General features: G+C 31.7%; 1 protein-coding gene across 3 annotated transcripts; it reads right to left on the reverse strand.

Moving 5' to 3' along the window:
- Nucleotides 1-18,813: 18,813 nt before the first annotated feature.
- Nucleotides 18,814-27,168, reverse strand: LOC106124681 (metaxin-2). Of its 3 annotated transcripts, XM_013321594.1 has the most exons (11): nt 26,763-26,829; nt 26,213-26,458; nt 25,028-25,134; nt 24,716-24,946; nt 24,396-24,572; nt 23,716-23,777; nt 23,456-23,606; nt 22,861-23,023; nt 22,189-22,648; nt 21,651-21,760; nt 21,148-21,546 (listed from the first exon to the last, which is right to left on the reverse strand). In XM_013321594.1, exons 2-11 carry the CDS (start codon nt 26,256-26,258, stop codon nt 21,425-21,427), a joined length of 1,629 nt encoding a protein of 542 aa, XP_013177048.1. In that variant the 5' UTR covers nt 26,259-26,458; nt 26,763-26,829; the 3' UTR covers nt 21,148-21,424. The 3 variants fall into 3 exon arrangements, with proteins under 3 accessions (XP_013177049.1, XP_013177047.1, XP_013177048.1); XM_013321593.1 differs by lacking the exon at nt 26,213-26,458 and having other exon boundaries at nt 21,146-21,546; nt 26,763-27,168; XM_013321595.1 differs by lacking the exons at nt 21,148-21,546; nt 21,651-21,760; nt 22,189-22,648; ... (1 more) ...; nt 23,456-23,606; nt 26,213-26,458 and adding an exon at nt 18,814-20,649 and having other exon boundaries at nt 26,763-27,166.
- Nucleotides 27,169-27,396: the final 228 nt, after the last annotated feature.

Raw genomic sequence — 27,396 nt, forward strand, 5'->3', positions numbered from 1 at the left:
TTTTTTTTATACAGAGGAGTTTTATAGAGAATGGACAGTACCAAGCATCTTTATAATAATTAAACTTTTACCATAAAATGGCAAGCAGTATTCACAACAGTTGCAAATGGTGGGAGAGGGTAGCCACAAGCCCGTGTGAGTTGCGTTGTTTATCCGGCATTCGTGCGCTGGTGTGGAGCACCCTTCTTTGAATCTGTGATTCTGGAGATTACGTTATAAAGTAATGATATAAATAATAAACATTTGTCTATCATAAAGATTTTTCTAAAACAAATACTACGACAGACTAATTTTATCAAGATATCAACTAACGCCTGTCATAAAAATTGCGCATTTTCTTTGTTTACACATTTTGCTTGACAACTTTACAATTAAGTTAAATTAATCCTTAATTCGATGGTGTCCAGTGTGACGAACAACTAATTAAAAAAAATCTACTGAACTAGTTTAGAGAAAATTACGTATGTAAGTATGACTTTACTAAAAGAAACAATTTTTTTGCTACAAAAAATTTCGTCGCATTAAGGGTTAAGCACAAATAAACAAAAGAAAACATACGCACGAATTAAAATTATGTCCAGGTTATAATTATTGATTAATATGCAATCATTTATATACACCAATTCTCTTAACTCTAATACGTTTCTGTTTTACTAGAAATTACCGCAAGATATTTTGTAGTTGAATTAATCCAACAATACAATTTTATTTGCCTTCAACCATGTTTCTCAGTAATAATTTAATTCATAGAATGTTGAAGTACTCACTCTACAAAATCCTTCTTCACACAAAATACTTGTAGAATCAACTTGGTAGAACACTAAACAAACAAACAAAAGTCTCACGAATTCCATCATATACGCGTCAGCATTTCGCTTCACTATGAAAGAAACAATCTTATCAATTTAATGAAATCATTATTAATTATCTGTTCAATCGATTACTTATTGGTCCCTATTCTAATCTTATCGATATATTTTTTGTGCGAATTGTTGTAGTTTATTTTTAATACTAGTTTTAGTGACAACTAAAGTTATTTCAAAGATTAACAAATAGTTCACCATTTTTGTGACCTGGTATAAACATCACGTTTGATTGATCCGTAATTCCACTTTTGCGGAAGGAAGGCGAAAAATAAAGTGACATATTCTGTGTTACATATGAGAAATTTTATGCAGGTAACGAATGCTATCAGAATACCACCCAACGATTCGTAGAAAGATAAATATTAATAGATAATTCATGACAGGTGACAGGTGATTGTTATTAGTTGAGTAGTGCATTAAATCAAAGCTTACCTAGTAGTGATTCAACTATACTGCACTTTATAAATTAACTAATATATTGTTTACTAAAAGATAAACAGAATGATACTTAAGGTGATGAAAAAAAAAGAAAAGATAAAAAATTTAAATCCATTTACTTTTATCCATATATTTATCATTTTTTAATATAGTTCATTTCATATACAAAAAAATATATATATACAAAACATATTATATTAAAAACAGAACATCACCGGCTGCGGAATCCCATGATTCAAACAACCAGTGGTCAGGGCTGCAGAGACAGGAACCTTCTCAAGATGCGCGCGGTTTCTAGGATAACTGCCTTTTGTATCGGACCCTTAATCCAACTGTGTAGGGAGAGCTTCTTGAGATGTTGGTCGAAGCTCTTCGCTATCAGTCCATTTACAGATACGACTATCGGAATAGTGGTAGTTATGTTATTTAATTATTAAAAAATCATCTCACCCACTATGTATGTACCTTTCATACCGCCTCTGCAAAATTTACATCAGTTACCATTGCCGACAGAATTTTCCAAAAATACATTTCTGTTTTTTTTTTCAAATACAGAGAAAGATTGAAAGATGTTTTTGTATAATTGTTTCGGCAGTGTAAACTCATAGTTCATTCTTTCCATATTCAGTAAGGTTATAGATTTTTATTTAATATACATGTTCCAGTTTCATAATTTCCTTTTTTTTGGTGTCGTGGATGTAAAGGAGCATGTCCAACTTCCCTGCGGTGCCCCCTCATGCCCGGCACCTTGAGCGGTCGTCCCACCTCGCCTTATCCTAACTTATTGTGTTTTAAAACAAATAAGTATGTAGAAATTGCTGTAAAAGCTTAGTATAGGAAAATACAAACATTTTAATTAAAAAAGTTACTTTAAAACTTTGCAAATATTTGTGCTATATGTTAGAAGATTTCAGTTTCCTATTGTACGTTGTTATCGACGTTATCAAGCCTGATCTCGTTGCGTTATCGTCGCGATAAAGATGTGTGCTTATGTACTAACTGTACAAGATTGGGTAACGTAGATGAGGTCTTGTTTACATTGGGATTTTGTTTTACCGGAATATTACGCTCATTAGCTTATAGAATAACTAGAATGTTCCTTATCTAGCTGCCACACTTACTGTAGGTTTTTGATACTAAAATCTCCATATAAAACATATTGTTATCTCCCTTTTGTCAAAAATAATGACATGGATGACGATATTTTAACGTCTTAGCTTCATTTTAGGTCTTAGCCCACGTTTAGAACCACAGTTATTAACGGTTCTATTACTACTAAAAAGTCCCTTAGTAGAGTCTTACTGAGGGACTCCATAGTAGTAGATTCATTAGTAACCGTTAGTAAATGAACCTTTTGACTGCCGTAGACAACTGGAAGTGTGGCACGTGTAGTATGACGTATATTCATCGTCACCACAAATCCATTTCTAATAAATATTTACCTTAAACGTCTGCCATCTGCCTACAAGGCGTAATTCATAAAATATAAGGCCTAAGAATAAATACACCTTTGTATCGGAGAAGAATATAAATCAGATGATACTACACTTTATAATATCGGTCAAGGGCATATGACGATCATCTAAGTAAGACGTCATTTTAGAAGGCTTCCTTTTGGAAGTTGGTTAAAAAAAATGCCATCTGCATTTCATAAGTAACTAGCTGTCGTCAGCGACTCCGTCGATAAGTTAAATAAAAAGCAGCTCTTCAAGGCATAAATGCGAAAAAAAAGAATAAATAGTATCCTATGTCCGTCACCTGGATCTAAGCCACCTCCTCACCAATTTTCAGTCATTTCGGTAAAGCCGATCTTGAGTTATAAATAGTGTAACTAACACGACTTTCTTTTATATATACAGATTATGATTTTTTTAATATTAAATATTAAGTTAATAAACGTATAAAGCTAGGGTTTTATTAGATTTATCTATAATGAATACGAAGGCGTTGTTTCAAACATTAAGATGTAGAATTGACACTATCGCTGTAAACAAACTCGGAACAAATTCATGCAAACAAACTACGTCAGTGGAACAATCGCATATTGAATACAATAAGTAATTATAATTACACACATAAAATACTATTCAATTGTAGATAACATTTTATTCGTGTAACACTTACCTTAGCGCTGAAAATAAAAACAAGATCAGTTCAAATAAACAAGCTTCAAGCTTTAAAAAATACATTATTTCTTATCGTACTAATATTATAACTCCGAATGTTTAGATTGATGGTTGTTTGTTAGTGTGTAGAAAGTGATAGATGTAGAACATAGTCTAGAACACATAAGCTACTATCTTTATTATGTCTGCGTGGACGGTGTTGGGTGCGACAGCTAGTCAATGATATTTTTAGTTTCTACAATGGTAATAGTTTTAATACTAATTTAGGTTTGATATGAAGCAAATACGATGGTAACAAACTACTTAATATGATTTATTTTAAAGTATTGAGGATTTTTTAAAAAAAATGTAATATATAATTAAAAAAAACAACCAAGATTGCTATAAGAGATTACTAAAATAACTACTAAGACAATTAGTAATAATAAAATTAGTTATCTTAATATTTTCGTTATTCACTGCGGCGTATCTTCATTGTATCTTGTCAATTTCTTCTATAAATCCCGCAATGTACAGCGTATGTTGAACCAGCATCCGTTCATAAAGAGAGCAACTCCATGACAGTGTTTACTATCAATACTGTCGACGGATAGCTCTCTTCATTAACAGATTATAGGTTTCTTCTCACTTGTGCACCTGTAACCAAAAACAAAAGTATATTAAGACTTGCTGTCACTTGCCTCCATCGTCGCTGTATTAAAGAAAAACTTAGTAAGCAGCCTATGTGTTCTTCCAGACTATGTTCTACATCTATGCCAAATTTCAGCGATATCCGTGGATCCGTCCTAAAGATACCTTCTAACAAACATCCACCTATCAAAATTTTCGCATTTATAATATTAGTAATATTAAATAAAACATGCTTACATTTATAAATAATTAACCATATCACAAAATGTTAGTATTTTTCACATAATTTTGATAGTAATTTACAATGGAAACCGAAAAACTAAACGCCGAAGTGACATGAACCATTTGTACACGGTCAAATTTATTTGACATATCCAAACGGTGCTAATAATGTGGGTATGCGGTAAAAAGTAATATGAAATAGTGTTACCAGCCTACACTATGACATTTAGGGAAGGCAAGTCCTCGGCAAGTGTCAATTGGTTCAGCACGAGTTGACGCCATGTTTGAGCGTTTTACATTGTCGCCACTGTTTGCCGAGAGCTGAGCGCTTGAGACAGATCTAACGGGCCGCTTTACACTAACGGGACGTCAACGATACGGTATTTATCTAAACTCGTTAATTATAAAGTACACAAAGTAATATTTAAGTTACAAATATTTCAACACATTTAAAATATTCGAAATCATACAAAATAGTTGATAAGAATGCACTGAATATTCCTTTATGGGTTGCTGACATCATGAAAATTAAAAAAAAAACATTTTGTTTATGGTTGGGCCTAATTTGTTCCGACAATGAAAATCTATCTTACTTCTTACTCATATTATAAATTCGAATGCTTAGATAGATGGATGGGTTATTTGAAGGTATATCGAGAATTTTTAACATAGACACCCGCTATGTATAAAATTTGGCATACATATAGAACATAGTCTGGAAGAGCACATAGGCTACTAATTAGGTATTTTCATTCCGCGCGGGCGGAGTCGCGAGCGACAGCTAGTCTAATATAAATTAGAGAATGTCGATATGTTTTTTTCAAATTGGAACTTTATGTACCAGGTATTTATGGTTAAGGGAAAATATAAGTTTTTTTAATAAAATTAACCACTAGTTTAATGTGACTAACAGTTTCCGAGGCTAGTTCACTCACACGAAGTTCAATTATCGAGATGTTTCTAAACATGTGAACTGAACTCTCACGATACCCAACTAATTTGATTGTCGGGAGTTGCTCAAGGCAATGGGCACGGGGATCACTACTTTATATTTCACGTTATTTTCTATACGCAGTTTTTAAATTTCGAAATAACAAAATTATTCGTAAACAAATTGACAAACTTTAAAAAAAAAGCTTTAACTAAGTTCTTTTTATATAAAACAAAACAAAAATTGTACACACGCATTTCAGTTCAATCAGTAACAGGAAATTGGATCAAAAAGCAAGATTTGATGACAAAAAAGCTTATGTTTGATGTTTATTGTATTTAAACCGAAAAGGTCCTAAAACATGTAAAACATATCGGAAAAAATATAGTAGTAGGATAATGCATAGCTTATACATAAATAGCAATTTCTCTCAGATTGTTTTCTGCTTACAAAAAATGACAAAAAAAAACAATATCAAAATTCCATATGCATACAAAACGTATTTAAAATAGGTCGCGCGTTGCATCACGTCGCCTCCAAGTTACTACGAACAAATAGCTCGACCAACAATGGTGTACAACAATATAAATGCTAATGGACAACTTTTAAGACAATTCGTAATGTGTCAAGCGAGATTTCTAAGGCATTTGCGTTTGAATAGCACTAGGACGGGGCTAGAGCTAGCCGTTTGTTCTCGTAACCTGCAGGGATACTGACGGAGAAAATAAGGTCTCAAACACGGTATTAATTATGCATACTTATTGTAAGATAACCCTACAATTGAAAACTACAATAACATTTTACAGTGGAAAGGAAACTTCCCTTAACTGTATCCTAACTACTTTAATATGTAATTTTCTTTGAGTGAATTAATTGTCCGAAAATACAGTACCGTGCCGTAAATATTAACTTACTAGCATTGTCCTCGAGTCTTTTCGCGCGTAATTGAAAAAGGACTTTATAAGTAGCCTATGTGTTCTTCCAGACTATGTTCTATATTTGTGCCAAATATCATCAAGATCCCTTGAGCTAGAGAAACCTTCTAACAAACATTCGTCCATCTAAACTTTCGCATTTATAATAGTAATGTTAACCCTTTGGATAAAGAGACATTCTTTAGTGTTATTGCTATATTTAATCTAATTTATTGATTTTTAAACTAATTATTCAGTTTGGTCCTAAACTTCAGTGCCATTACGTTATGTATTACAAAGTGTCATTTTCATTACAACGCTGTGCGTGACTTGTTTTAAACAATTACTATCAGCGAAAAGCAACTTTGTATCTTAAATGAAAAAGTAATAATTGTTTCTTGGTTTTTGTAAATTTAACGTGTTGTCTGTTCTCACTTTCAAGACAATCGAAGACTTCTTTAAAGGCATCTAAAAATACGAAAATGGTGCAATAAAAATGAATCATGTTTTTAATATTACGGCATGTCCATGAGAGCGTCGTTGGCTCAAGGGTTTCAACCCTTGACTTGCAATCTGCAGGTCCTGGGTTAGAATCCCGCCGTGTACCAATGGGTTTTTTGATTTCCGATTTACAGATGTACATTTATCCGACGTTCTTACGGTGAAGGAAAACATCGTGATGCAACCTGCACATATCTGTGAAGAAATTCAAAGATATGTGTGTAGTCAACCAACTCGCAATGGGCCAGCGTGGTTGACTAAGTCCTAGTCACCCTTAACTTAGGGTAGGCTCCGAGCCCCTCGGTGGGGACATGTAGTGAGCTCATGATGATGTCCTTGTTCCCATAAATAGAATATCAAGTTTAATAATATTAAAAAGCATTTTCAACCAATGTAAGTTTTTCACTAAAAAGTTCCGATATCCTACAAGTATAATACAAAAATCTCACAATAAAATGAATAAAAAAAGTAACTCTAAAACTTAATTTAATTGCACTTTAGTAAACAAACACACTTTAAGAAATGTTAACTTCAACATGCATTCCTTTTTCACATCCTTAATGAAGCACCTGAACGAACAGACGGCGCAACCTTAAAACTGTAATACAATTATAAACCTTGACACATTACCATAAGAATCATAATCAAACAATGAAAAAATTCACCTGTTTAAACAAAATTTAAAGTACTCTTAAAGGAGGTTAACCTTAGAAATTTAAATCTTACTAATATTATAAATGCGAATGTTTTGATGGATGGATGTTTGTTAAATGGTACCTCCATAACGACTGAATAGATCTCGCTGAAATTAGGCATAGATGTAGAACATAGTCTGGAAGAACACATAGGCTACTAACTTTTTATTTTTATTGTGCGGGAACGGCGTCGCGGGCGACAGCTAGTAGAATGATAAAACTCACATCTCATACGAGATAATTATAAAGTAATTGTTATTCAAACATTATACATAACGTAAAGGTATTTGCTAATCCCTGGAATTGTATGATACAAACATTAAAATACATTTAAGTCAAGTTTGACGTCATCAACGGTTATGTCAAATAAGAAGAACTGGTATAAAAATCTACTGATTATATAAATAAATTCCAGCTTGATACCTTCACGCGTTTTTGAGAAAAAGGGTCTTGACAGACGGACGGACGGAAAACAAAGTGATCCTATAAGGGTTCCTTTTTTTTTTGTTCAAAGGTACGGAACCTTAAAAAAAATTCACATTTATGTATCTTAAATAAATATTTATAATAGGAAAAGCTTTCACGTCTCGTAGAAATAGAAGCAATCTATACAATTATAAAAAAAAGATTTGATTGTTCGTTTAGATTAAATAGGCTCCGAAACTACTGAACCGATTTGAATAATTCTTTCACTGCTAGGAAGCTACATTATCCTCGATAAACATAGACTATGTTTATTTCTAGATTTTATTTCATTCCACGCAGACAAAGTGACGGGCTACGGCTAGTCAAAAATAAGCACATTGAAAACAAACACAAAAAATATATATATTTTTTTAAATAAACCAACTTTAACCCTCGCTTAACTAAGCTATGTATTTTTTTTTAATAAAAGACTTTTTTTAAATGAGTAGTATAAGCTAAATATGTCTAATTTAACAAAAAATAAACCGATTTGATGTCCAATATTCGTTTCTGGATACCTGATGAATAATCAAGTGCCAGATCTAGAATCTCTAGCGAGTATTTATGGCCTATTCATAAAAGGACAAGACTTCTGCACTTTTATTTAATAAAAAAACATAATATGACCTTCTTTCTATACCAATATGTGTATGTCATCGTCAAAGCAAGCTACAAACGTGCTATGTTGTGTGCGAAACCAATTACTAGGCGCCTGCAAACCGCAATTTATTATTACAAAATATCTTATTGTTATACAAAACGAACGCCCCCGACACCGTTTTAATATTACGTAAATAACTCTAACTTGTACTTATGTATGTTTGTATGCTCGTTTGTTACAAAGATTCCTTTCGATTGTTTTAAATGTGGTAACTTATGAAATCTTCAGTTGATTGAAATTACTTTAGATACTGAAGGAAAACTAAGTTGATGCGATATTGTTTTTATTAACCTTATCTGAAAAATTATTATGAACGAAAAGATAAGTTTATTTGAGAAAAAGTGTACAAACGTCGTATTTCTTAAATGAGTTTGTCATGGTTATCAGAGACTAGCTGTCGCCCTCGACTCCCTCCGCGCTGAATGAATAAAATCTTAATTAGTATTATAGTTTAGACTGTGTGAACACTGTAGTGAGAGCACATTGGTGTTCTTTCAGACTATGTTCTACTTCTAAGCTAAATTTCTGGGAGATTCATGCCGCCGTTCTGGAGATAACTTCAAGCAAACATCCATCCATACATTCGCATTTAAAATATAAGTAAGATATTTGGCAACGTAATATAATAAAGAATATTAATTAGTATTCTGAAAATGTATTCTCATCATGTTGGTATTAATAGCTACAACGTATATCGCCGTTTAATTGCTTTTGTTGATAGGTTATTATAATTGTAGATAAAGAATAACTGGTCCACCGTACATTTATCCATTTAAACTAACTAAATAGAGTGCGGTGTCCTATTTCTGATAATATGACGTTATCAGCAACAAAGTTTACTGCTCTCATAATCTTAGATATCGTTTTTTATTTGCTTTACACCGGCAATGTGACCCCGTGGTAGAATTACGATGTATCCCATGGGCAAATATTTGTTAATTAAATGAAAAACAACGACCCTTCTTCAAAATTAGATGTCAAGTCATGCAAAGGATAATAATAAAGTATTTATCATTATTTCAAGTTAATTAACGATATAACTGTGGTCTTTCTGTATAAATTAGTAATAGCATACAAAACAAATGTAGAAAATTTAAGAAAAATTAATATTGACTATTAAACTAAATTTACGTAGTTGAAATTATGATTTTCTTAATTTTTAAACTTAAACATAATTAACTCTTCAAATAGTAATTTATGATTATAAAAAATAAGCGTTTTACTTAATAATATGTAAGTTTTTGAATAAAAATAATAAAACAACGAAAAATTCTTACCATCTGAAATTGAGTTTTCGCAGATTTTCCCTCTGAAAAGTCGGCCATCTTGAATCACATGTTTATGTCATTAGACGGTATTAAAATTATGGTCGCCTTGTTTCAAATATCATGTGACCAATCACAAGTAAGAAAATAATTAACGCGTTTAATTTATAATAGCAATCTACCCAATCAGGACGTTTGTAATTCGAAATTATTAAATTTTTACAAGTTAATATTTCCCGCTTAAATCTGACAGTCGCACTTATTGTTAAACTTTAAAATACTAATATATATTTTTTTATTTTTTGTTGAAAAACTATAACTGTTAAAAAATTACAGATAATTACATCATATTTGTAATAAACTTAAAATTCTGTGCCTGCATACATCACTAATTGGGTAACTAAGTTAAAAAGTTCGGAGACGTTACAGAAACTCACGCTCAAAGTGGCTAGACCAAAATGGCGTCTTGCTTTAGTAGCTGTGTGTTTTATACAAACTCACCTGTTACGTCACCTCTATGCTGGGAGAGGACATTATTCATATTTTCTTATCGTTTCCAAGAGACTTTTAGAGTTAGTCGAAGGAAAATCGATCTTAGAACACCGCGTCGGGTCAGGAAATAAATAAATTCTAGACGCTTTCGATTTTCAATACATAGCATTGTTATAGAACCTCGGTGCTAGTAACTAAATGTTAAAGTTATTTAACGTTAAGCGATCACCCTATTGTGTTAATTTATTACTGGCTATAAGGACTGTATATTCAAAACAACTGAAACCGACTAATGAAAGTATGCTTGTAACGGAAAAATATTTTAAAACTTAAAACCTATAGAAATTACTGCCGAACATTTGGTAATTTTAGAATCCTAATGAGTTGAACAAAAATTAAATAATTTATTTTAAGCATAGGGTCTAAACAACACACAACGTATACCTAATATGGATAGATCAAGGGTGCATATTAAAGTACCTGCAATAAAATGATAAGAGGCAAATTATTAAAAAATATGGTTATAAGAAGTTTATTAATTAATTCACATAAGTACAGTAATTAACTATTTACTAAGCAAGCATGTCATCTTTCGACCACATCGAAAGGTTGTATATTTATCAAATGCTGGCAATTCATTATTTCTATTATGATTGGATGGTGTGCCTTAGACGAGAAAATTAAGAAAAAAATTAAAAATATTCATATTAAGAATTTCGTCACTATATAGCCACATCTAATTACAACAATCAAGCCTGTATCAGGCTCACTATGTACACAAGACACGTTTACTCAGCTTCGGTTATCTCGGAGATACGATAAGACGAAACGAGGACGTTGATGATATAGTGATACTGATGCTGTGATCAAATATCCTTATAAATTAAATATAATAGCAACAAGTAAATTGGTATTAGGGTTTATTATAGCTAGAATAAATATGATTGTCTAAAAAATCGCTCTTATGTCTAATTAAGGTTTCAATCAAGACATGGACGATACAGTTTAGAGGGTCTAGCACGATTTGCGAGAAAATATTGATAACTTCATTGAAAAAAAAAATGTATTAGATTTCTACAGCGCACCTATTCCATTATTTCAAAACGTTACGGAAACGTATATCGTGATAGACCCTCAGATATTATACATTTCTTTTTTCTCCAGTTTTCCTAAGGTTGGAGTTAAGTCTTGCTGCATAATAGTGTGTAGAAAATGACATTTATTGTGTTAGATCTACTGTAGACAGAAAAACCAAACACGATGGATCCGAACCAAATGTCTTACAAGCTTGCATAGTTCGTCGTAAGAAAAAAATGTAGAACAATTCTGACTTAAAAGTTTTAAAATGTTAAGAATTATTAAAAAAAATTGTGAGGCATTAAAATAAACTTGGTTTTCAGATTTACAACAACGCCATCTAGTCGCATTTAACGCAATATAGTACAATTTTATTTAAAAAGACTCTTCTGAGTTCGATAATGTAAATTTATAGCTATTGTAGTTTTAATTGATTACAATTTTTCAAAACGTTTAAGAATTTTCACGCTGGCAATAAATTTGATAAAGAATATCTATTTTAGATTTGTTGCCATGTTCCCATTATATAACATTTATCTACTTACCAGGAAATATTCAACGCATCAATACGTATTATCATTCCATCTTTTCTTACTTTTGAATTAGGAACTTAAAAACTTCCATTATTTTCTGGAAGTTTTATCTGGTAATTTAATTTTGTAAATGGCAGCAAATGTACAACGCTACCAACATAAAATATTTTAACATTGGTATATTTGACGTTTAGCAATCTGACATTTACATTTTACATTTCTTTCGGTTCGCGGTATTCAGCTGGTGCCTGTACGTAATTTGAAATTTAATTATTTTTTTATTTTACCTCATTGATAATTATGAAAAAAGTTTACATATGTCTTTAATTGATTTATGACTGTGTGTTTTAATTAGATTTGTCAAAATTCGCGAGTGACATTACATTTAACTTAGGTTATGTAAAAAGTATTTAATAATAAAAGTTATTTTATGTGGATCTTGTACAAAGCGTGTGCGTTTTTGATGTTTATATATTTTTTTGAGTGTGATATTTCTTTTCCAGCCGACAAACAAGTTCGGACACTATGAAAACGTCGCAAGTTGCTCTTTACGCTTTGAGACTTACGTATTCGCAGGTAAGAATATATTTTATTTAATCAAAATGTAAAACAATTCGTATTTTGCATAAAGCATTAACTCAAATAGGAATTCGTGTAATTGAATAATAAAGTTTAGGTTTAACAATCATTTAGTTGATTTAAATATCAGGCGAACAAAATATATTATAGTAATGGGACGGAATAATGATTTTCCTCTTGTCAAATTAAAACACAAATAGTCAAATGCAGGTGTTTCTTAGTTCTTGTTATGTTTGTTGTTACAATTCACTTTAAACACTTTACAATACACTAGAATATATCTATCTATTGTTTTTGTTTGTTATTTTATAAATTGACAAATTAAGGTCAAAGCAATCAATACATTAATGAATGTATTAGTGAACAAATATAGTCGGTATCACTACTAATTGTTTTTTTTTTATTCTATTATTTATTCTTCATTTTATCAAGTACTTGCTGAATATATAAATTGTACAATACAAAGTGTAGTAACAAATTTAATAAGTTGTAAGTTGCCACATTCTTTTTCTTTCAATTATCTTACTAATATTATAAAAGTGAATGTTTAGATGGATGGATGGATGTTTGTATGAAGGTATCTCCAGAACAGTTAAATGGATCTTACTGAAATTAGGCATTAATGTGGAACATAGTCTGGAAGAACACATAGGCTACTTATTATATATTTTTTATCCAAGATAAGGAAATCCAGTGCGGTCAGCGGACATTGTCTTAAGATAAGGTCATTGACATACCGGTTTGTTCTACAATATTTTTTCATGTTATGCTTTCTTACTAAAGCATTATTTGATATTTTGCAAATTTGCATGGTTTTTCAAACAATAGTTATAGTAGCATAAACTCTGAATATACAAGAATTGTTATTGTATATTGAGTAATCATTGTTTTGTGTAAAAGCTGAAATATAAGAATGTTACATTTCATATCCGTTCACCGTAACATGATGCGTGAATCCATTGAAAACAACGGAATAAGGTATCATGTTACTGTTATAATATCATTCTGCGTCTATGGATAAGTACATATATAGATTTTAAATACAAACATTACTATATTAAAATATGCAAACAATGTTCTAGAACAGCATACACTATCTTGGTGTTGAATGTCAAATTGTATGAAAACTAGATATAACTAGATTTGTTTAACCTTTATCTCTTAGCTTGGAGAACTATTGAACTATGTAATAAATAGCGGTGACCGCGACATCGTCTCCGCAGAATTAAAAAAAACGTAATTACCAGCCTATGTGTTCTTCCAGAAAATGTTCTACATGCATGTCAAATTTTATCTGCGCTGCATTCAGCTGTTCTGGAGATACCTTCAAATAAACATCCATCCATACATTTAAACATTCGCATTTATAATATTACTAAAGGATTTACTTTGCATCAATATTTAGTATCCAACATAAACTGTTTAAAATAATCATTCGCTTATTTAAAAAATATTGAACTGTAATGCGAAAGCGTGAATTATAAACCAAAAAATATTTTTTAAACAAAGTAAACTTGTGAACACGTTCATTTCTCGGCAATATTTCTCAACCGCACAAGTTACCTAATACATCAGGCCTCATGAAAATTAAGCTAATATACATGTAAACATTGTTACAATCCTATTCAAACTTTATAGCATCTAAGAATTTCGCACGCCATAATGCGTAGAACACAATTTTGTCGCCGGATATAGACAGTGGCACGTCCCTGCGCGTGCATTCCTTGTAACCGATAAGTTTGAATATTATAATACTTTACATTAGATCCAGTTCACAGCATTTTCGATTGATTCAATTTGAGTAGTAACCTTGAACGCGTGCGTTCATTACTCTGAATTTCCGCGTCGTAATTTTTTACGCTTCCTCCACTTTATCCTTATTTAATTTCCTACTGTTTGTGATGCCTTTGTCAAACTGTTAGGTACGATAGTACTGATTTTTCGGTGCATCGAGATAGTTTAATATAAAAATTTCTACTGACAAAAGATGGCACTTTAATAATCCTTTTGATTTAAAATGTTATGAGTATAACTTTAGCTAAAAGCACTCGGCAAAGGTCATGATCGGTGGCCTTCAGCCAACATTTCGTCGCAAATATTTTTAGCAACCTAACAGTGTCAAATGCGTTCACTCGTACAAGCATAAAGTGTCCAATTATTTGTGTTATTTTTTTTTTACCGATTTTTAATTAAAAACTTTTTATTAGTCTTTTTATAAAAAGAAAAGATCGTGTTGTTTGAAAAAAAAAACCTTGTGCAAACAAGTCTTTGTACTTTATAATTTTTTTTTTCATTTCTATTAATAAGACATGACAGGTTTTATATTTATGTGCATAGATATATAACTAAATCTGTGCAGAGATGTCAACAAGCTATCTATATGCTACACGTAAGAAGTGATAAGAGACTGGGCAATATCACAGGTTATAAATTAATACTTATTATAATACGTACTTACCGTACTGCGACTCTGACAGCACGGTATTAAAAAACTTAATCAGTAGTCTATGTATTCTGCTAGACTATTTGACATCTATGACAAATTTCATCGATATCCATTGCGTCGTTCTGGACCAATTCACTCCATACCTTCTAACAAACATCCATCCATTTAAACTTTCAGATTTATAATATTAGTAAGAAGTAAAATGTAACAATTGGCCATAGTAATAATTTAATGTAATTTGCTTATATTTTGGAAGCCAATCTGAAAGTTCTAGAAAAGTATCAAACTTGATGCGTTTAATTAATTGACCCAAAAGGATCAAAAGTCGACTATGTAAGCCAAGATAACAATTTCCAGTTTGGATTTAATTTTTCGTGTATAATACCGAAGTATTACATAATTTTTCTAAGACCGGATTTCTTATTTGATACTAGTATCGACTTGTTTCAGCATATCCCGATAACAATGTTTGACCGATAAACGTTGATATGTCTGCGCTATACTTTATCGTGGAATTCGCAAACGGCGCTCTGATTATAAATATAGCACATTTTTATCTATAAAAATACGATTCATAGCAAAGAAAGTGACAAAGTAATATAACTTATATTTGAATAATTTCCGCACTGCGACGTTTTTTTATGTTTTATAGTCAGATATGTTCAAATAAGACGAAATAAAATTTGAAGACGAATAAGACAACTGTATAATTCATTTTTCATACACTATTGATGAGATTTTCCATAAAATGTTAGATATTTTTGTGTTAATCCAAAAACAACAATCAAATTAATGTAATACGTTTGTATAAATAGCACCGGTATACCACTATAGAGCGTTGGTTGCTCAAGGGTTAAGCACTTGACTTGTAATCTGCAGGTCCTGGGTTCGAAAAAATTCAAAGATATGTGTTAAGTCAACCAACCCGCACTAGGCCAGCGTAATTGACTATGGCCTAGTCACCCCTAAACTCAGGGTTGACTCTAAGCCCCTCAGTGGGGATGTATAGTGAGCTGTTGATGTTTGTATAAACAGACCATGAATCACACGTATAAATATGTCTCCATCAATCTTATATTGTTGAGTCTATATGTATGATAGCGTAGTAAGTTACGCTATCATTTCGCATTACATTGTTTTGCGACGCATTTTCTCGTAGCGCGCAGATGCGAAGTTCCAAAGTGCACTTCACGCAATCAATACGATGCAGTACAATACTGCGACGCTAATAGCTAGGCTAATATCTAGAAATTTTAAAACTTTTAGTACTTGGTAGCCCGCTACTCCTTTTGCGTGGAATTTAGAAAAAAAAACGTAATAAGCCTATGTGTTCTTCCAGACTATGTTCTACATCTATGCCAAATTTAAGCGAGATCTGTTGAGCCGTTTTGGGATACCTTCTAACAAACATCTATCCATCTAAATGAGTAGATTATAATATTAGTAAGAACTAAGATATAATATTTTTGTAGAATTAGGTACCAACTAGATTTCCCAACAATTTCAAAACATTATACAGTATGTTCAAAAAGTGGTTTTAATAAAAAAAAAACAATATTTCAACGAAAATATTTTAATAGTACATATTAGTAATATTTATTGTTAGCGAAGGACGATGTCTTTATAAATGATAAAAAAATATAGGTCGTGTGATTATATGAAAATAACAATAGGTATTCGTTGATCAGTACGTGACCTTAATTATATTTAGACTATCTTAATGTATGTTTATATGAGTCTGGGCTCTTTATCATATACCACAATATTAACTGCGCCAAAACGCTGTCATATAAAAAGTATTTTTTACACTCCTTGAATTATATCAATTATCGTAGTAAATAAAGGAAACATTTTCGACTATAGGACAACGTTAAGCTGTAAAAATTCTAATAGAGCACAATCAGTCTAGAAAAAGTGCATTCGCTTCGAAGCAATTCCATAACGAACTTCAAATGTATAGAACTGACAATAAGTTCCGATGAGTCAAGTGACTGTCGCACGTAACGCGAAACGAATGCACTTTGTCTAGCCCCCTAGGGAACCCTTTTTTTACGGCCCTCAAGATTCCATTCCGAATCTGAATCTAAGATAGTCGAATTATCTATTACGCATTTGAAACTATTTTGTAACGTAAAATTCTGGAATAACTGTCTTATTATCTAAATGAAACTAGACAATCGTGGGCGTGGTCGTATGTGAACATATTATATGTAGTTCGGACTCGGAGGCGCCAACTAACTAGTGCCAAAATATTATGCAATGTGTAATGTTTTCAGCGAGGACGGTGTCGCGGGCGACAACTAGTATGCAATTAACTTTGAGTCATGCTTGACTTTTTATCTATTATATTACTGCCAGTTTTTTATTTTATAAAAAAAACAGTGAATTTATTTTGTCACGATCTCGAAAACCGATTGTAATTCATTTTTTTTATTTTTAGGATGTCAGAGACAAACATTTTTGTTTTGTAACTACGCATTTCCTATATATTTTTCTTCATCGGTTCCTACTGTAGGTACAATTTCTCATAACTTTTTAAACTTTTTCTCTGTGATATTTAAAGTTCTCTCGGACTTTAATGCCTTAATGAATTTGGTCCTGATCAATCTATGATAACAATAGAACAAAGTCCAACTTCAATTGAACTGGTTGAAAATATTATTTCTGTTCACTATTGTGACATTATGGTTCAAAATTAGGTTTCATATAACCAGATTATAAAAGAAGCACTAGATTATCCTTGTTGCTGTCTGGTAATAACTAGTTAATACTACGTAGATATCCTAAATGTCAGTACCTAGATTTGACTATATCATTGTCTTGTTGGCTTTTGTTACTTACGTGCCTTAGCCTTTAAGAACAATAAAAAAATATTTGCAAAAAGTTCCGATGTCGAACATCATAACGTTACAAATATAAACTGTTCACATGACTGCGTGTTTTGTTGGGTGCTATATTAGTCCGAAGTAAATTTAGTCTGCAACAATTTATTGTTGCTGGGACATCCAATTTTATTATATATTCGAGTTTATGAAATAAATCTGCATAATGTTTTAAGGGTAAATAATTTTTATCGACTTTCATTTTGTTTTTTTTTAAATCTTATGTTTTCTTAAAACGATAAAAATAATGTTGTCTCTTTTATTTCCAGCCAGCTAGTCGTGAGAAAATGATGTCGCGATCTGCTTTCGTGCTTGCTGCGGTCGGTCTCGGTCTGTCCACGTTCAGCGTGCGTCAAATGATTCTCCACCAATCCAGAAGAATCTAGATGCTTGCCCGCAAACAACACATAGAGCATTTTTAGGACCCACTAGACCGCTTCATCCATCCCAATTGAAGCTCGTGATGTTGCATAAGAGAAAATGATTTTTGTTTTATGTTACGCGTCTTAGACATTTCGAAGAGAATGAATGTAGTTAAAACGTTTTAAATGTAGGTGGAATTTTAAATTGTCTATTAGATTATTTATTTTTGTGCTGTGTACCGATTGTGATCTCTTTTTTTTGAAAAAAAAAATGGAAAACACGCATAATGTACAGAGACAATTATTTTTGCTTCTTGTCGCTTTGTAATTTGCTGAACGAAAGGTTATGAAAATTAATTTAAGTTATTGTATGGACGAAACTGTAAGTAGGTTGATTGGTTTGATATTTAAATGGAGAAAGTGTCTTGCAATCGTTCTAATTGTGATGGAAACCAAATAAACATGTATACAGACTTGTTTTTTTTCTATTATTTAAAGCGTTTACACCAAAAAGTTTTGAATGTTATCTCAATATGAGGCGGGGCTTTAAAAAAATAAAATAATAGTAAACAATTTATTAAAATTAAATTACAAACAAAACAACACAATCTGTACTTCAAACATCATAATATAAAAAAAAATGCACATCAAATACAATATTTACATTAAATGCCTTTTAAAACATAAATTTCTGTAGTAGCAAAATATACAACATTTTCTTCATGTAAAAAAATGAACCAATAATATGGTGTACAGAAAATTTTCAATAATTTGAACTATAGTATCCACAATATGCATATTTCAGAATTTGTCCACTTTTATTACTACAATAAAGTATATTTATACTTTATGGTACAGGAGAAAAAACGTTTGAAAAGTAAGAATTTCAGGTCAGCTGATTTTGTCATATGTACGGCCTTCTTGCTCTTTCGGTTAAATTCTTTCTGGCTGGCGGTAGAGGTTGCGTTCATTAGTGCATCCTACCTGTCTAGGTAAAAATCCTGGATTGTAAAAACACTAACCGAAAGACCAAGGAGGACGACATATCACAAAATCAGCTGACCTGAAATTCTTTCTTTTCAAACGTTGCTAGCTCCTGTACTATTAAGGCAGAATACACATTTTCTTTTTAAAAACTATGTTTACTCAACAATGTGCATTAAATAAAGGTAAATCAATAAAAAAATTACATTTTAGATCCAAGCCATTGAATCCATTTACAAATTTAAAACAAAATTTGTGCTACTCAAATCAAAGCAAACCTTTATAGTACACAAAAAACACACACAGTAAATAAATTTTACTAAAGATGGCCGCTACAGCGAACATTACCAGACCCACTTGCCCTGAAGAAGAGCCCCTGATGCCAACACACCTTAGCCATTTTATATTTATTTTTAAATGCTAGTCTATACTTTATTATTTCTAGATTAATTAAATAATAGTTAAATTGGTAATACTATGATGAAACACTACACTCAGGATGTTACTCGAGGTAGAAATAAGGTACTTTTATGTTTAAAAACTGATATGAACTTTACTTATTATGACATATTTTTTTTATAAAACTAAGCCAGCTTTAGGAAAATATTTGTATGGACGAACTTTAGCAAACATCTAATTATTAGATTTCTGTGGTTATGTACAGTTGAACCTGGATTATCGAGAATCAGAGACAGTGATATTTTTCTAAATTACCCAGGTTCGACAATAAAAGTCAAAAGCAACTAACAACAAGACCCTTATCAACACTTTACGGAAACATTCTGTGAATTTTCACTGCTAAAACGTCAAGATAATACTATGTTTTCATACTCGTGTTTCACCAGTGAAAACTCAAGAAATTAAAAGTTCCACATCGGCAGTTCAAAGCTTTACCGATCTTTACCTAATATAATATGTAATTATTATTTTATTAACTTCTTATTTTGTTACATTAACTTAACTATACTAAATCTAAATTTAAATAATAATTAAACATTACTTAAGTAACATTTAGACAACAATGAGTGTGTTAATATGATAAACAATTGCACGATTCATAATTATTTAATAAAATGTTTTAACTTGAAATTTGGACTTTTCCAAATATAATACAAACTATTCATGACAAAACTCATAACACGATAGTAAGTTTTTTTGCTATCGCAACACATAGCTATAATGTTTTAAAAGAGTTACAACAGTTAAAACTCATCATAACTTAAAATAATGCAAGAATAATGCCCCGTTTACATTATTCCAGTCAACAATCAAATCCAGCGCTGGATTTCAACTGGAAAAATGTAAACAGACAATGCATTCCAGTATGAATTAACCTAATCTAGTCTGTATTTAAAGTATAAAGGAGGAAGATATAGGGGGTTCAAGGACTTCTAAACACGGTAGATATGTCCTTGAAGACGTGGCGCTATGGCCGCTTAAAGTATTGCTCATCGATGCGTTTAGCGAGAGCGACCAGGGTGTCATGACGGCGCACGATGTCCGCCAGCTTACGACACGGCAACCGAGTCGTGATTATTGTGAAGACATGTCCAAACACCAGCGCATCTAACTCTGTTGGCCTGTTGACATTTCATAATATTAATATATACTAAAAACAGCATAATCACGACTGTAACCAAAAGGGTAGACAGAAACCTCTATTTGGCGCAGTCTTACACCTCTCTTGATTCTACATTCATACATCTAAACATACCTTGGTTTCTAGTTCTCTTAATACAATAATATTATAAAATTTATTGTTTAATTACGACTAAGACTAATAAATTTTACTACAGGCAATATACATAAATAATACATACGAATGAATAATATTGTCATCAATATTCATTCTATAACGGTAACAATGTTTTTTTTTTACCAGTTTTATAGCTAAAAGAAAAGGTTATATAAGGAAGAAGAGAATAGGACGATAAAGTGATTAGGATTTTCTTGTTACAGTAATATCGAATGGAATTTAAAATCGAGGTAAATAACTAAATAAGAAAAAAAAACTAAAAGAAATTATATAAAAATGTATGAGTACACTTACTTAACGGGTTCTTTTTATTTCTTCTCTTAAATTTATAGGCTTATTAAAATGAATTTTTGAACGGAAACTTTTGTTATGTAAAAGACATTTATTTAAAAAAAAATTGCAATTATTTATAATAGGAACAATGAATTTCGATATAAAAAACGCGGACAACGATTAAGAGTATATAACGTCGACCAAACAGAATACATCCAATGCATTATAGTCCGGAACGAGTACGAGTAACACGCATATAAGTAGTTTTTTTTGGTTATTTTTTTAAACATATTACTTTGTATTTCATTTTATAGTTATTTTAATAATTAATCAACTTCGGCGATATCAACGCCGCTGCTGACAAGGACGTTCTTTTTACGCAAACAATCCATTAAATTCTCTATGGTTATTTCTTCGTTAATCGGAAAGTTTGACGTATGTCTTGAACCTGAAATTTTACCGCCATTTATTCCTTTAACAGTCTTACTAACGAATTCTAAATTTAAATGCTAATTTATTTATTAAAAAAAATAGTTAATTTTAAATCCCAACCTGGCAAAGCGAGTGGCGACCGACAGATTTGTGTATTAACAGAGGTATCAGATGACTTTCTTTCATTCCTGTTAGTATCCAAATATTCATCAACGTACTCCTTATTTGGACTGTCAAAAAAATGCCGAAAATCTCAAGATTTGTAAAAAAAACATTACTAGCGTCTATGACCAGTGGTAGAGCCTTTAACATTTTGCACGAATTAGCTAGTTCACGACCACACAGAAGCCGTGAAGTGGAAGCAATTCCGCGTTTCGTCTGATGAGTGTGGTACCGGAGGGTTAATTTTAGTCCTCTTTCCATTTCCATCCTTTTTCTTATAAGTATAGAATGGCAAGAAGTGGATTTTCCGGATGAGAGGTTGCATGAAGGGAAAATAATCTATATCTGTGTATCCCCTCCTCCGTTGATTAAAAGTTGACAACGCATCTGCAATTGCTTATGTCTGTGGTTGCTTATGCTTAGGTATACGTATTTCAGCGATTTCAGATGGCCGCTCATTTGCTACCTTGTGATAAAAAAAAATGTTGTTAATTACCTATTATCAACTTTCGTATAATTATTATATTGTATTAGATCAAAATCGTTAGAAACAGTTTCTTTTAACAAATGCTTATCAGTCACGAGTCCGTCACTATCAATAATATCTTCCTCATTAATAACCTGTATTAAATCTTCTCCATTATCTATCGAATAAGTCTGATTCGTTAAATCATTTTCTTCAATTGTATCCAAATAATCATTAATATTATCCAATGTTACGTAATTTTCTTCCGTATTTAAAGCGGATATCACTTCAAAATCGTTCTTTTCAATAACGATAATTTCTTTTTCGGTAATAATTTTCTCCGTTTTCTTAATAATATCATCAATCAACTCATAAATCATTTCATAATTATCATAGTTTGGATATTTGCAAGGTTCTTCGTATCTACAAGTTACTTCTCCTTCTTTGGATGTCATTATTATGATTTGTTTTGACGCAAAAGGTTTAAAACCTGAATAAACCACAAGTAACTTTTATTTCAAAAGGAGGACAAACTATGTACTGAAAATATTTTAGGCACAAAACAACATGACTACTGATGGATAATCTGTATTAATATATAGTGTTGCCATTAAAAAAAATTACACTTTAAATTAATTATTTCGTATCTTTAAAAATGGCAAATAATAAACTAAACTACATTATAATTTAAAATTCAATAACCAAAAATATCTCTGGAATTAGCGACAATATCGCATTTGGATCTTTTAATACCCAACTTGGATCGCTTTATCCTCGTATAACTTCGAACAAGATTCAATTCCGGCGACAGAGATCTCCGAAACGAGACACGCGACGCTTGCTTCAATAGATATTCTTCTTGTGGCTGAACGATAAAATTTGAAACCTTTATAAGCAACACAACCCACGGGGGGTAGGCAGAGATAACTTTCGTTCGGATGTCGCTAGGATCGCGTCAAATCGAATAGGTACTCATCACATATCGCTTATTTAAATAAAATAATAGGTAGCTGTATTTATCTTTCACGAAACTTCTCAGTCAACAGAATTCTAAAACTAAATACTGTCTAGCAATCGCGCAATGCCTGGTTTACACTATGCCAGTACAGTAAACCAGTATCGCTCAAAATCAGCACTGGCATATTGAAAGCACGTACTAACGACACTGAGAATGCCAGTTCTGTAATTAACATATCATTCTATTTTTAATTGCAGTCCGGCCATTCCAGCGCAACTGGCATAATGAAAACGGCCTTTGATTCTTAATTAAACAAAATTTAAATTTCTCTTAACTCACCGTTAATGGTAATTGGGTTAAATTAGACATTCTCATGAGATGTTTTAGAAGGCAGCTTGTTATAGCTTTTATCATATTCATAGCTTTAGGTCCGGTAGCGGACAGGAGTGCCCTCATATGACCGTAGGCTAGGGCATCTAGAGGAGTTGGACTTGGAAAAAATGGAAAATAAGAATAGGAAAGTTATTATAGGTTTTGTATATCTTTTAATTCAACCTCCCTACTCTTACTCTTAATAAGTCTTTTTAATTGTTACTTACGTTCCAAAGAAGTAGTCCCGTTCACCGAGACGTTGGCTCAAAGAATTGAAACACTGTTCAACCTGAAAAATTGATGTAAAATTTTAAAAATTGTAGCATCAAGTGTGCTTAAGAAAGTGTATTTTTATAAAGATTCTTTTCATGTAATTATTGAAAATTAGTATTATAAATAAAATGAAAACTACATATTTCAAATTAATACTACTGCAATTGGACAGTGTTTTTGACAGTTCGCACGAATTGGCCCGGTTCGCCCGGTGAGTGAGCGTCCCGGAGGCTTAATATAGTCCTCTTTCCCTTCCCACCGTTTTTCTTATAAGGAAAGGATGGGAAGTGAAAGTGGACTTTCTGGATGAGGGAATGCATGGAAAGGGAATTTTTCTTATTTTTTTTTCTATGCATCCTCTCCTCCATCGATTAAAGGTAGGCAATGCATATGCAATCGCGTATGTCTATGGGCAAAGGTCACTTCACTATATCAGCGATTTCAGGTGGCCGCTCGCTCATTTGCCATCTTGCTAATAGTATTATAAATGCTAATGTTTGGATGGATGGATGGATATTTGTTAAAATGTATCTCTATACCTGCACCATAAATCTTGTTGCATTTTGGCAATAATGTAGAACATAGCCTAAAAGAAAAAAAATTATTTTCGCCCTTTATAAAAAAAATTACTTACATCAGCTAATACTTGATCCAAAGTCTTGTCATACCAGTGCAACGCTTTCAATCGTTTTATAACATTATTCCTCTTGGATCTGGTCTGTAGCCAGCCTAATGGCCAGGGGTATACGGAGGCATTCCGTACACGAGTCACCGCATTGAATGTGTCATTGTCCACCCATGATATATACAACTGTGGGACAGTTAACAAATATTTACACTCAAAACATAGAGTTCAGGTGACTGTGTGCCACCTTATTATAAAATATAAAAAGTATACCACAAGATTGTCGCTAATTTAACATATAACTTTATAAGAACTTAATTTTATTATACCTCAGCATTAACCAGGACATTTGTGATGAGACTCATATATGCTCTCATTTCAGCCTTCTCCTCGGTAGACAAACGGCCACATAATGATACACCTTTATTGGCCGCAAACTGCACAATAGGTTCCAATTCAGACACAACAAATGCACCGCACTTTATAAACGGTACTCGACCAGACGGTGACATGAATTCCGCATTCCAACGCATCTCAACTTCAAATGGAAGGTTGCACATCTGTAAATTATAAATTCAAAGATTATATATCTCAGATTCTATATTTTTTTATGTAGGAAGTTGTTAAAATATCTTTCATACCTTTAAAAATGCTTGGACCGCAAGACAACTAGCATTATCAGGTAGCAAGATTTGTTCCACTTCGTAAGGTTGAAATAGCTTGACATTGTCGGGCCATGGCTCTTGAGCTGTAATTAAGAAATTTAATATCTTGAAACTTATCCAATACTTATAAATAAGGACAGAAAATGTTATTTACATAAAATATTAATTTTAAAACAAAACACCCACTCCTCCCTCAACATTCTTAAAACAATCTGCCGCTAGAGGCTAGTAATTTGATATTGACACCAAACTTTTCATTCCATTTAGACTACAAGATTACAATTGAATGATCTCATATTAGTAATACAACAAATATTTTCTATTAGGAAAAATTATTAATTTATTTAAGTAATTTAACATACAATTATTTTAATTCTGTAATAATCTTGTCATAAATAGATATTTTGTACAGAGAAAATGTATATTTTAACATTGCCTTCCTGAAATTTTGTCAGCTTATAAAGGACACAATTCTGAATACCGTATCAAATACTTTTTGCTCTAAACCTAATTAGTTATTCTTGCAAAAGGTGATGCCAGGAATATTTTTTTGAGCCATTGGAGCATAAATAATCTTTTAAATTGTATTCATTTTGATTTAACTTTGTCACTCTCAATCTAGTACTCATTTTAGATCTTTAATATTTTAGAGAAAATTATGGTATAAAACATAGAGTAAATAATGTTAAGGTTTAAGTACTTTAATGTTTTTCACAAGCTATATGGAGAATAAAGCAATTCTTTAATATAATATATACCACTTTATATTAAACAAAGCCGAGAGCGAAAATTCAGGAAAGCAAAGATAGTGATGTAGTAATTTTAGGTTATAAAAAACAAATCCATTTTAAAGAACTAAATTAGTTCCGGTGTGAAATATCCCGTAGTTTGGGGGCTAAAGTAAATGTTTGAAAACCACACACAAATCCGGGAATTTTGAATACCAAATACAAATGGGTCGCCGTCCATTTTCATAGTTCAGGACGCAAATAATGTGGAGAGAATGATGTAACCTTAGCACTCACAGAGATATAGGGCACCCTGCAACTATAATTAAGCTATAGCTGTGTAAACAGCGAATAAAAATAGAAAATGCTTTAATTATGTAACTTACTGTAAAACAAACTTTCATGTTATCAATAAAAAAAATTACTTTATTACCGTTAAGTGAAGTCATTATGGAGTCCTTAAGAGACATCTCGGGCATTCCTTGATTACCAATATATACTTTACTATTTCTGATGGAGAATGAAGATATAAAATCAAAAACTCTAATTCAAATTTGAACTTGATTTCAATAATTTTTTTGAACACATGACATGTGCTGTCATTTTTTAATTGACAGAGTGGTGACAAATATCGATGGTTTCGTTGATTTCGAATGAAGGTTTTAAATTCGATTTAAATCTAAAAATTACACACTGCCATTTTTCATAAAATTAATTGTAGTGAAAAGAAAAATCAAAGGCAAAAATCTGAGTTTTACAAATTTATGAGGTTTGAAATGCAAAAAATACTATGATACTAAAGTATCGACAATGGCGTGGAAGCTAGGATTTTCAATGTCGTTGCCTACATGATAGTACCGCTTTTGATCGTTAACTGAACCTGTATGCTAATCATTTTCTTCATATTACCCAACCACTCATATCACATCTGTAAAACTATTATAAAATGGATACTAAAAATAAAAAAAATATTATGCTCGTACCCATTTGAATTAGTTTAGTCATGTTATTCCCAACACAAGACACATTATTGTTAAGTAAATTAATTCCAAAAGCAAACTCTTCATCAAAGTAGTCGAAGGGTCTTTCTAAAGGTTCGTACGTTCCATTTGTTAATAAAGTGGATTTTGATTGAATAAATTCGGTGTATCTTTCAATTATTACTTGGTCAACCTTTAAATTTGAAGTAGAAGAGCTTCCAGTTGGTGGAGATTTTAGACCTAAATCTGAACAAAGATATTCAATATGTTTTATTTTATTCACTTCAGGTTTTACAATATCCAACATTTTAACAATATTTTGAGTTAATGAATTTTGAATACTACTTAAATACCGAAAGTAATTTTAAATGATCAGTTGAAATATGTCATTACACTTGGCATTTTTAATTTTCATAATGAACAATGACAGAATTTTAGTGAAGGAAATTTCTTTATTTTTCTGACTACATCTTACTTACATATATTATAAATGTGAAAGTTTAGATGTATGGATAGATGTTTGTTAGAAGGTATCTCCAAAACAGCTCAACGATATGTTCTATACACAGTCTGGAAGAATACACGGGCTAAGTTGCCTAATTGTATAAAATTAGGCGCATGTAGGATACGGGATACG

This window comes from Papilio xuthus, unplaced genomic scaffold (assembly GCF_000836235.2).
Source record: "Papilio xuthus unplaced genomic scaffold, Pxut_1.1 DF825946.1, whole genome shotgun sequence".
NCBI classification, from domain to species: domain Eukaryota; kingdom Metazoa; phylum Arthropoda; class Insecta; order Lepidoptera; family Papilionidae; genus Papilio; species Papilio xuthus.